A 12,873-nucleotide genomic window follows, 5' to 3' on the forward strand; every position below is an offset into this window, starting at 1 on the left:
TCATCATCCAGCATACACCAGTGAATCATATATTACAGATGCAAAGACACAACAGAAAAATCTCATTTTTGATTAAAAAAAAAAGTGTTTATAATAGTTTTGCACAGCTCACTGGAAAAACGTCCTCACTGAGAGAAAGGCACTATCTGATGCGATTAGTATTTCAAATAAAACCACATTTCTCATACTGTCATTGCATAGGCTGTGACAAGATAAGTAAATTTTATATTTAATGTATGGTGATATTATCAAGTTTGTGGATATTGAATGTTACTGTGATATATTTGAGTGAGGAATACAGTGTTTGGTTAAATTTCTAAGATGGTATTACATTAATAAATTTAGTTTAATCCTTTATCCAAGTGTAAGCAAACAAAGTTTGCACCTGCAAATATCTTCAGGACAGGGGTAAGGTAGTGCAACACCAGGCAACTCCTAGCAAAGGTGGACCAAGCTCTCATTACTCCTTGTCTCAGTATCTCCCATAATGTAAAGCACATCTCCTTGCGGACATGTATACTGTATGCACTAAGGGAAGGGCGACTACCCAGACTGGTTTCAACCTTTATTGAGGTCTCGTCAGTGAGAGGCAGACCCAAACATGGAGATACTAAGGCAGAAGCAAAAGGAGAGGTCATATTTACCTACAGGAGTTGCCAAGTGTAAGCAAACTTTGTTTGCTTACACTTGGATAAAGGATTAAACTAAATTTATTTTATACTCTAACCAAGTGAAAAATAAACTTCCAACATCTTTCTCTAAATCCAGAGTAATTCAATAATAAGGTGGTACACCTGTTGGCAACTCCTATAGGTAAATATGACCTCTCCTATTGCTTCTGCCTTAGTATCTCCATGTTTGGGTCTGCCTTCCACTGATGAGACCTCAATAAAGGTTGAAACCGGTCTGGGTATTGGCCCTTCCCTTAATGCATAGCAGTATACATGTCCACAAGGATATGTGCTTTACATTATGGGATATACTGAGACAAGGAGTAATGAGAGCTTGGTACACCTTTGCTAGGAGTTGCACTACCTTACCCCAGTCCTGAAGATATTTCCAGGTCCAAACTCTGTTTGCTTACACTTGGATAAAGGATTAAACTAAATTTATTATATAGTCTAACCAAGTGAAAAATAAACTTCCAATGTATTACATTAAATTCATTGTTTCCTGTTAGTGCATTAATATAACATGACAGTGAAAGGAGGATGGTTGTGTAAGTTAGCATGAAAGGTATGTAAAGTGAATAGTGTGGATTTTTCAATAATGGTACAGTGAAATGAATGTAGTATGTATGAAATGAAAGCTGTTGTGGATGTTTATGTGGTCAGGCTGAGTAAGAGAAAGGAGTGATTGTGGGTATGTAGGAAGTGCAATATTGTGATGAACTACGAGGCTTGTTTAAATATAAGTAAGGATAATGGCATCATAACTGAAACGGTAGTTGAGTAAGATTGTGCAAATGTTTTCCAACATTTGCAAAATCTTTCAGCATCAACATTAAAATGTTGATGTTGAAAAACCGAGTGCAATTAATGGTAAGATAGTGAGGGGTTGGTGGCAAACAAGCTTATGTGACTTATGATAAGATAGTGAGAGTGAAAGAAAAAACAAAACAATATTTGAAAGGGGTGTTTAAGGGTCAAAGCTGTATAACTGAGAGGAGACCTCCACATAGCTTTTAAAGGAATGCGGAGAACCGACCAGGGCTTCTGACCTAATGGATACTTGGATACTGAACGAACGAAGAAAAGCTTGGTGAAGAACAAGCTGGATTCAGGTCAAATAGAGGCTGTCAGGATCAGATCTTCACTTTACAACAAATAGTCGAGAAAGCATGGGAATATAATAATGATCTGTATTTAAGTTTTGTCGATTTCGAAAAGACATATGACAAGGTGCCAAGAGAGAAGCTATTCAATATGCTACAGTTATATGGTGTCACTGGGGCATTATATCAAGCAATACTTAGTCTTTATTTGAGTTGTAAGTCAGCAGTTAGAATTGAAGGAAGTACAGGAAGATGGTTTAATGTTAAATCTGGTGTCAAACAAGGATGTACATTATCCCCTCTGTTATTCGTTATCTATATGGATCACATTATGAAGGAAAGTGGTATTAAACATGATATCAGAATTGGAGATGTTAATGTCAGCTCTTTGCTTTATGCGGAAGATGTTATACTTCTAAATAAATCTGCTACAAGTCTGCAAGATTCTCTGACTAAATTGAATAACTGTTGTAATAGATATGGTATGAAGGTCAGCAATAAAAAGACAAAGACAATGAAAATAGGCAGAATCATTGAAAATGTGAACTGTGTTGTGAATGGAGAACCTGTGGAACAAGTAAAACATTTCAGCTACTTAGGCACGATTTTTACTGAAGATGGTAAATTAAATATAGAAATAGACAACAGAATCAGCAAAGCTGGTATGGTGGGAAGTCAATTGAATAAATTCATATGGAATAAGAGAGAAATTAGTCGGAACACTAAATTAGCTGTATACAAGACAGTGTTCAAACCAGTTTTAACTTATAGATCTGAGAGCTGTGTCAGAAGTAAAACACTTGACCAAAGACTAGAGACCACAGATATGAGAGTCCTGAGAAAGATCATAGGCATGAACAGATGGCATCAATGGCAATATCATATTAAAAACGAGGATATTAGGAAAGAACTTGACATTGTCAGCATCCAGGAATGCGTTAGCAGAGCTAATCTCAGGTGGTATGGTCACTTAAACAGACAGAATGGGTGAAGAAAGATTAGCAAAACAAGTGTTCTCTGCCAGGTTGGCAGCAAAACGACCCAGAGGAAGACCAAGATATAGGTAGATTGATACGGTACAAAGTGCCTTAGATGATAGAAATATAAGATCTGATAATGTTTGAGTCTTGACAAGTAACAGACTGATTTGGAGGAAAATTGTAGATAGGAAGTTGGTAATGATGTAATTCTTTTCATATAGTACTATCATATCCTGTACACCCCTTAAGGGTAAATGGCAGGAATTTGATGATGATATTTGAAACCTGAGTTGGTGAAGATAAGGCAAGAGACGAAGTGGATATACAGAGTGAAATGAAGAGAACTGTAGATATATATATATAGAAGAGTGAAGAAAATGGAAATGAATGATGTTAGTAAGAAAAAATGACAAAAGACTCATGATTTGCATTGTATGAGTATTCAATTATTAGAGGTATGTTAAACAAAAAGATGCATACAGTTTGTTTTCCAGGAGATAAAATGAATAGAGTGATTGAGGGGTTAGATATGAGGAGTAGGTAAGCAAAAGAGTTGGTGGTAGTAGTAGGAACCATTGACTGGGAACAAGGAGAATGTAAGACTGGATATAAGGAGGTTGTTGAGAATGATTACAGATAATAGTGTGACAGGAAATGTACTCAGGTCGTTGCCCAGGTGTGACATTGATGAGATAAGGCAGAGAGCAAGGATTATAAATAATATGCTAGTGAAAATGTGTGAACAAAAAGGAGTGCAGTTAGTTAATGTGTGGAATGAGTTTGAAAAATGAAATGAACTGCATAAGAGTGATGGACATTTTAATGGTTTTGGTACAAGTGATTTGGAGAGGCTGCTGCTGGAAGAGAGAGTAATGACTGCAGGGAATGAATTTGAGCAAGTAAGAAGTGATGTGAAAGGATGGGAGAGTAAGGAAAAAGAGACTGAAGTGGTGCTTATGAATGGAGCAGCGAGTAGCATGAGTGTAGAGAATGAGAGAACAGGTGTGCAAGACAAACAGGGATATGGGAAGACTCAGGATGGACAGGGAACATAGCAGAAGAAAGGTTGATGTGAAAGAAGAAGTGAATGAGCATGTATAGACAAAAAAGCAAGGAGATAACCTGGATGACATTGCAAAACAGTTGGATTTGCCAATCCAACCATTTTGCAATGATGTTTGTCATCAACAAGCAAAGATATAGAGCTTATTATCTCTCTTTATATGGCGATAATTCAGCCACATGCTGACACCTGTGCACAGATTTGATCACCTGCATTTCTGGGGATCAGGAGGTGGTCGAGAGGATTCAGAAACGAGTAACCAAGCTGGTAACAGGTCTGTGGAATGTTCCCTATGAGGACAATCTGACGGTGTGTGAGTTGCACAGTTTAGCTGACAGGTGAAGGAGACGGGACATGATAGAAACTTATGTTATTAGAGGGATACTATAAGACTAACACAGAAAAAATTTCTGAAAACATGGGCAGTAGGTGGAAAACAAGGGGATCAACTGGGAAGCTGTCTAAGAGTGTGGTTAGTACAAGTGTGCATACTAGGTTCTTTTCTTGGAGAGCGTTGAATGACTGGTTGGATTACCAGCGGCGGTTGTGTACAGCCCAACAGTGAATAGGTTTAAGGAGATGTATGATAGGTATTGTGTTCATGGATAGAGCGGATCTCCCCGTGATGAGTCTTTTGACTACATGGAGTGCCCACATAAATAATAATGATTTTAAGTCTATTTTTTATATCTTAGCCATTCTTCTAATCATCATCATCAAATTCCTGACATGTACATCAAGGTGTGAACAGGATATGAGAACCACATGAAAAACTTACATCACCACTAGCTTCCTGTCTACAATTTTTCTCCAAATCAATCTGTTATCTGTAAACTCCAACATTATCATATCTTATATTTCTATCTTCTAAGGCACTTTTTACTGCATCAATCCAACTATATCTTGGCCTTCCTATGGGTCTTTTCCCTCCCAACCTGGCACAGAACACCTGCTTTGCGATTCTTTCCTCTCCCATTCTGTTTAAAGTGACCATACTGTCCGAGATTAGCTCTGCTAACACATTCCTGGATGCTAACAATGTCAAGTTCTTTCCTAATATCCTCATTTTTAATATGATATTGCCATTGATGCCATCTGTTCAGGCGCCTAATCTTTCTCAGGACTCTCATATCTGTGGTCTCTGGAGTTTGGTCAAGTGTCTTATTTCTAACCGAGCTCTTAGATCCATAAGTTAAAATTGGTTTCAACACTGTCTTGTATACAGATAATTTAGTGTTTTGACTGATCTCTCTCTTATTCCATATAATTTTATTCAGTTGACTTTCTACCATACAGCTTTATTGATTCTGTTGTCTATTTCTTTATATTTAATTTACCATCTTCACTAAAAATCGTGCCTAAGCAGGTGAAATGTTTTACTTGTTCCACAGGTTCTCCGTTCACAAAGCAGTTGACATTTTCAACGATTCTGCCTATTTTCATTGTCTTTGTCTTTTTATTGCTGACCTTCATACCATATCTATTACAACAGTTATTAGATTTAGTCAGGGAATCTTGCAGACTTGTAGCAGATTTATTGATAAGTATAACATCATCTGCTAAAGTAAAGAGCAGAGATTAATATCTCCAATTTTCATATCAGGTTTAATCCTGCTTTCTTTCATAATGTGATCCATATAGATAATGAATAACAGAGGGGATAACGTACATCACTGTCTGACATCATATTTAACATTAAACAACCTTTCTGTACTTCCTTCAATTCTAACTGCTGACTTACGACTTAAAATGAAGACTAAGTATTGATTGATAAATTCCCCATTGACACCATACAACTATAGCGTTTTGAATAGCTTTTCTGTCGGCTCCTTGTCATATGCCTTTTCCAGATCTACAAAACTTAAATACAGATCTTTGTTGTTTTTCCACAATTTTTTGAACTATTTGTTGTAAAGTGAAAATTTGATCCTGAAAGCCTCTAAGTGGCCTGAATCCAGCTTGTTCTGCACCAAGCTTCCCTTCCACAATCCTTCTCAACAATTCCTGATGTACACTTGCATAAATCTTACCAGGAACATTCAGCAAGGAAATACCACTGTAATTCCCACATGCAGGTTTATTTTTTTTTTTATATATATATATGGGTACTATGAGAGCTCTACTCCAATCATATGGAATTCGTCCCCTCTGTCCAGACCTTCTGAGGTCTGGACAGAGAGGACGAATTCCATATGATTGAAGTATGAGGTATAAGAGCCTTGCAGCCACTGCAAGGCTTTTATACCTCATACTTGAGCATTTCTAGTCATATATCATCTACTCCAGCTGCCTTTCCACACTTCAGGGTTTTGATGGCTTTTTGTACTTCAAACATGGATATGTATTCCTGCTTGTATGCCTGTTGAGGGTTTTTTACCATTGTGCTGTTAATGATTGTTTCATTTAGCAATTTTTTGAAGCAATTATTTCAAGGATATCTTTTTCTCCAGTTCTCATGTCACCTTTATCATCTCTAATTCCTTTTACAGCACTCTTTCCTCCGTTTCTGAGCTTTTTCAACAACCTCCAGAATATCTTGCCACCTTCTTGATATTTATTTTCTATGTTCTTACCAAAGTCTTCCCATCACTTTTGTTTAGCTAGTTTTACACAGTTTTAGCTTTCTTACATTTGTCTCTGTATTCTCAAAGTGCACAAGCTGACTTATTTGTCAGGAACTTTTGATATGCTTTCTTCTTTTCCTTCACTGCCTCTTTAACTTCCTGTGTCCATCATGGAGTTCTGATTTTTCTATCCTTGCAGACAACCTCACCACATGCCTCTCTGGCTGAATCCATCAATGTTTTCTTCAGGATTTGCTACAGAACCTCCAAGGTTTGTTCATTCTAATCTTTACTGCAATAATTAAAATCACCCATAACAATTATCCTTCCTTGAATACTATAGCTACTCCTCCTTTTCCTAATTTTCAATTTCTATTCATAATCATTGCCCCCCCCCCCTCCATTTTCTATATTTATGATCAACCTATTATCAACCTATTATAAGAAACTAATAAAACTGAATTATCATTAAAAAAACGGTATGGAATTCTTATTAAACAATTACCTGAGATAAGGTAATGTAGCAGCTTTAAGCAGAAAAATTAATATAAGATAATTTTCTTGTCCCCAATGATCAACAGCACACTGGTACAAATATGACAGCAACTCAACACCCTAAGAACAAAAAAGGTTGTTAATATAATATTTATATTTTTTCACTTATGTTTATAATTTCATTTATAATGTTTCAATCACAAAGAGACATCAATCAAAACCCTTAACAACAGACCACCACTACAATTAACACATTAATTTCTAATACCTTCAATCTCATAAATATGTGTGTTGAATTAATTTACTATAAAAATAGAAACACTCAACAAAGTTTTGGAAACATTACAGAAATATATTTCCATTAATACTGACTGATATGATCTTTACTAACTGTACACCCACAGATGCGAGACCCTTCGACACTTGTGCATATGTCAGAAGAAGGAGAATCCATTCTGATAATAGCGTAATCAATCTGTCTTGTGGGATGAGTTGTTTATTATTACACATCAGAAAATTAACTTTTCTTTTATGAACATTTTAGTTCATAAAGTGGTAACTATTTTGCTTATATAACAGTTGGAAAATTTTACGTATATAAAGCATGTGATTTCACATGTTGGTGACCAATTTATACATCCTTTATTTCTTTTTCCCCTTCAGCATGAATTAACTATTCTTGGCAATCTACCAGACCAGTTCTATGATCTGTGGGCAGACAATACTTATCTTACTTGCTTCATGCATGGCACAAAAGGCCAAGTTCGGTGTCTTCCAAAGACCACTGCCTTGAGCCACCAGTTCAGAATCTCTCTCCAATTCTCCCAGCCAGCCATTCTTCTTTTCTGTCATTCTCTGCAAAGTTAATTTAGGCCTTCTTTTCCTTTTTTCTTCTGGTATCTATGTCAAAGCCACTTTAGGAATCACTTTGCTGTCCATTCTCATTATGTGTCCACTCCATTTCCACCAGCACTTTTTTATTTCATAAGTGATACTTTTGCTCGGTCAATTTATATAGGCCATTGTTTGTTAATATGATGAAGCCAAAATATTTTAAATATTTTATTCGAGAGCTATTTATTTTAGCTTGCTTCTTTGGTCTTTGGCTTTTTGATCTTATGAATCTGTTTTCATGTCTCTGATCCATATATATATATAATCATACACCCTTAACATTGCTACTGAAGATCTTTATTTTAGTTTTATTGTGATATTTGGATGATTTCCATAATTAGTTTTCTGAAAACAGTATTAGCTTTTGTCAATCTTGACATTATATCCCAGTCAGTTACACCTTCAATATCTATATTTGCTCCCAAGTTTGTAAAATTCTTAACTTCTGAACTTAATATATGCTCTTTACATAACAACTCAATAAAATGAAGTTATTACTTAATAAAATTTTGACGCAATGCAAAATTGCATTATGTCACATTTCTAAGTAAAACGTTTATTTGCATTTCTCATAATTCCTTGTAAAAATATCACTGATCACTAAATATTCAGACAAAGTAAAACAACTGAATGCAGACATGAATGTTGTTCTTTTCTTCTTGAATAATGAACAGCTGATTTACTTCTATGGAAATCCTAACCTAATCTGTATTTTATGAAGAAAGTATTTCTCTGCATGGGAAAAAAAATCCTTTTGCCCATAGCTTACTTATTTCTTAACAGATTGAAATTTTCAAACATATCTCTTCTTTACAAGTAATAACATGCAAAAACTGTTGTTACCTCTATTTAAGAACAATATCAGTGAAGTATACCTCTCAATTTATTCACTTATGAACAGTGCTGTTAAGTCATTTCAAAGTATTTTTAATTCGGATTAGTTCAAAGGAACCTAGGTACAATAAATGTTAATCAAAAAGAAACACTGATTCTTCTTCTCTGTCTAGTCAGAGAAGAATTAATTAATGTATCTGAATTTATTCTGTATGCAATGCCATATCTAAGGGTGACAGTATATAGAGAGTTGAATGTTAAGGACTGCATCAGGATAAGTGTGTTCAGATATGGTCACCAGAGTCCTTGGGGATGAAAAGGCAGTTTAAAAGATCCAGCAGAGGGTAAGCAATAGTCAGAATTGTCAGGAACAGGAGAAGAGATATAATAGAATCATATAAATTTGTAATAGGAATTACAGGTCAGCAGGTGAGATGAATTCATGGGTGAAGTAATCCCTGAAACATCAGTATATCAGTGTGGTTATGAAACATGTGAGGTCTACTTCATCTCATGGCATGTTAAGAATGTGTTCCAGGTACAATATAAGAAAATCCTTCGCTTTACATGATTAATGTATCCAATGAAAATGCAATAATCGAATATAATACATAATGAAAAAAAATTGTAACTTATCTGTGGGCTTTCGAAATCTTTACCACTTTTTTTTTTAAATACATTTGCCATTACCATTTTTACTGCCAATATAACTATAAAGGATAACAAAATGTCTTTGAAAATTTAGGAAAGACATAGGAATGAATTAGAAGCATAAAAATAGAAGATGATTGATGTTATACAAATTTCTGTCTATGTCCAACTATATATATATATATATATATATATTTTTTTTTTTTATGGCAAGGAAACAAAAGAAGCAATTACACATCCTAGATATTTCAAATACAGGTGTCTCCTTCCCATTAATCTAATCAGGTACAGCATTATATATTTCTTAATTAATATTAATCTAAGAATCTAACAGCATCTTATGCTCTAATTGTGTTATCACAATAAGGTTATAGTCAATGGGACGGACCATGTAAGGGTGTATCTTAATATAACACTGTTATAGTTATTCATATTTGAACTTAAATTGGAGATAGATGAAATTTTAATTTCAGAACATTTAAAATAGCCATTTTTCTAATCTCTGAACAGCTATACTTCCATAACTGCCAGTCTGGTTGGCCGAGTGGTGAGCATATTTACTCTCCAGCCAAATGGCTGCAGGTTTGAATCCTGACATAGATATGGATATTTTGATTGTCTATGAAAATACTAGTGGTGGTGGGCAGTAGATGGCATTGGTGTAGATGATGCAGTTCGCTATAGTTGGTAGATTGAGTGGTGGAGATGGAGAGTTGTAGAGTAGGCACCCTCCCTCGATGAGTCTTTGGACTCCCTGGAAGTGTCACATAATAATAACTGTTTAACTATCAAATTCAAATTCACAAAAAGTAGGACAGAATAACATGGGCAAGTGTTACATAGAATAGAAAATAATGAAGAAGATATAAGATAATGAAGATAATACAGAAGATGATGAAAGTGACAAAAATGTTTTGAAAGATACTATGAGAGCGTAGAAATGGAAAAAAAAGTAACCCAGAAGAAATCGAAATCATAAAGAGGATATACAATTCCGCAATATTTTGGGTGTCTGAAGCAAGTGGTGGGTGGTATTCTGATTGAGGTTCCTCAATCAGAAACCTCAAGTACTTAAACAGCTTTCTTTAACCAGAAGTTGAGACCAATTGCTTGACTAGAGACCAGAATGCATGGCTGCCACTTGGACAGAATGCAAGTTTCTTGCTTTTACATTACGAAAAATTACCGTGTTAGAGTAAAACTTTAGTTTAATATAAACCAAAATATATACACTCAACGTTTCGACCTTCACATTAAGATCATCTTCTGGAGTATATGTATAAATACAAAGAAACAAACTGCACTACTATCTACATGGCATGCTGAAGTTACTGATCAACTATTTACCTGACATCTGGTGACATCTTGTCTGGTATTCTGGTAGGCATGTGTAATATTTGTATAAGGTCATTGGTGATGCAAATGACTCAGCCTCTCTACATGCTTGATCTCTAGAACTGGATTAGGAGTGACAGAAAATTGAAACTGGAGATAGGGTATGTGTTAAGTGTTGCAAAAGTGTATGTTAGGTGACAAGAACACAGCAAATACTGACAGAAAGATGGACAATGATGTCATTAATATCAAACATGCGGCGGTGGAAACAGAGAAGAACAAAATGAATATTAATAAAGAAACAGCATGCTTTAATATTATCATTCACAGGACAAAGGATGAAACTGAAAACTGGCAAGATTTAAGCAGGGCTGAAAATAGAAAGCAAGTGATCCGAAGGAATAATAAAGACCAAACAAACAAACAAGAAAAACAAGTTAAGGAGAAAATTATGTATGAAGACGCGATGATCACAGGAGTGCGTAACAAAAGTATGACAAAATCGTGTTTCACAGGTGCAAAAATTCACAATATTGGCCATGCTAACCGGATGCAAAAAGGAAATGATTGTCTTTGGTTGCTACAAATGATTTGAGAGGCAAGAATAGAAGTATTCTATGAGGGAGGATGTAAAAGAGTTGTCAGAAGAGACAAAACTGAAGAGCAAGAAGGTGAAGATTGTAAGTCTCATACCATACTATGATACAAGTGAACTGAGGAGGAGGGCATTGATAGCCAATAAGTCTATAAGTAGAGCATACAAAAGGAATGATGTAGAATTTGTGGATCTGTGGTCTCTGATTGAGGGAAAGGAGGATTGTACAATGCTGATGGACTGCATCTAAATGGTTTTGGTGTTAGGTGTCTGGATAGTGTTCACTGAGCATACAAAAATGCAAATTCAGGGAAACTTAAGCAATTGGGGTGATTTTTGTGAAGGTACCCATGAAGTGAGTGTGAGAATGATCAAGTGAGGAATCTAGTCTCTCAAGCAAAAATATGGAATAGGGTGGTCAATTGAAAAAGTAAAGGTGGGTGGGGGACTAAAGGGATGCTGCAGTTTCTATAAAATAATGCCAGAGGTATCAGGAACAATAGGAAAGAGTTTTTGGCATTGGTTAGTACAACCTTTCCAATTACAGACATCAGTGAGACTTGGCTAGCAGCAAATGATGTAGTTACAGGGATCAAATATGAAGGGTTTAGTGTTTTCAGGGAAGTCAGAAAAGAATGGATGGGGGGGGGGGGGTGTACTGCTGATGATAGCAGATGAATTCAACCAAGAAGAATAGAAGGCAGGCGGGAGGACGGCTGATCATTTGAAGCAAATTGGTGTGAGATTAAGGCCAGTAAAACAAAATATACTGTTGGTTGTTGATATAGGCCATGGAGATCTGGAAGACATGCATCACCAAATTAGTACAATCAGTACAAGTCAAGTGATTATTATGTGGGACTTCAACTATGGAGATATAGATTGGAAAGAAGAAAAATCGCATGGCAGGAAGGATATAGAATATATTCACCTGCTGAGAGATAATTACTTAAGGCAGCATGTGAAGAAGGGGATTAGGATCAGGAGAGTATTGGAATTAGTCATAAAATGAGAAGAGCTATCCATTCTCAAGGTGACAACATTGCCTCGAATTGGTGAAAGTGACCACGTGGTCTTAACTTGGGAGATTGTAAAACATGAGGAATATCCAAACATGAGAAATCCCAAAGAGTTCTTTCATTATGTAGCAAGTAAAAGGAAAAATAACTATGGAAGATCAACCTTAATAACTGATGATGGTCACGAGGAGAGAAGTGGATAAAATAATTGAGCCACTGAGTGACCGCTTTGCAAGGATATACATCATCCTAGTGAGGTTACTGCATTAACCTATTTGACATGCACTAATGTGGGAACAGAAGTGGATGAAATGGAGATTCTCAGGGTATTGCAGAATCTCAATGTAATAAAGCTGTGGGATTAGTTGGATATCAGCTAGGGTTTTGCAAGAATGTGCAAGGGAACTGGTAGTGCCTTTGACTAAGCTCTTTAATTTAAGTCTAAGCTCTGGTATAGAGTTCAAAGGGAGTGGAAAGATAGCAAAATAATTCCTTTGCATAAAGAATGTTCTAAGACTGCAGTAGCAAATTATAGACCAGTCAGTAACTCAGGCATAGTGGTAAAAGTACTAGGAAAATTTATAAAAAAGAGAATTCAAAATGCATAGATAGAAATGTGAGACTGTATGAGGGTCAACATGGCTTTGTGAATGGTTGGTCATGCCTTAG

General features: G+C 35.8%; 1 protein-coding gene across 2 annotated transcripts in view; it reads right to left on the reverse strand.

Annotated features, from left to right (window-relative positions):
* Window positions 1–12,873, reverse strand: part of LOC150106226 (gamma-tubulin complex component 6-like) — a 909,633-nt gene that overhangs the window by 464,660 nt on the left and 432,100 nt on the right. For both annotated transcript variants that reach the window (XM_090392253.1, XM_090392252.1), the window contains one exon: window positions 6,887–6,996. In XM_090392253.1, the coding sequence (XP_090248379.1) occupies window positions 6,887–6,996 (110 nt within the window). The remainder of the gene's footprint in view (window positions 1–6,886; window positions 6,997–12,873) is intronic.

This window comes from Typopeltis vanoorti, chromosome 5 (assembly GCF_054136105.1).
Source record: "Typopeltis vanoorti isolate ZY-2024b chromosome 5, IOZ_Tvanoo_1.0, whole genome shotgun sequence".
Classification (NCBI taxonomy): domain Eukaryota; kingdom Metazoa; phylum Arthropoda; class Arachnida; order Uropygi; family Thelyphonidae; genus Typopeltis; species Typopeltis vanoorti.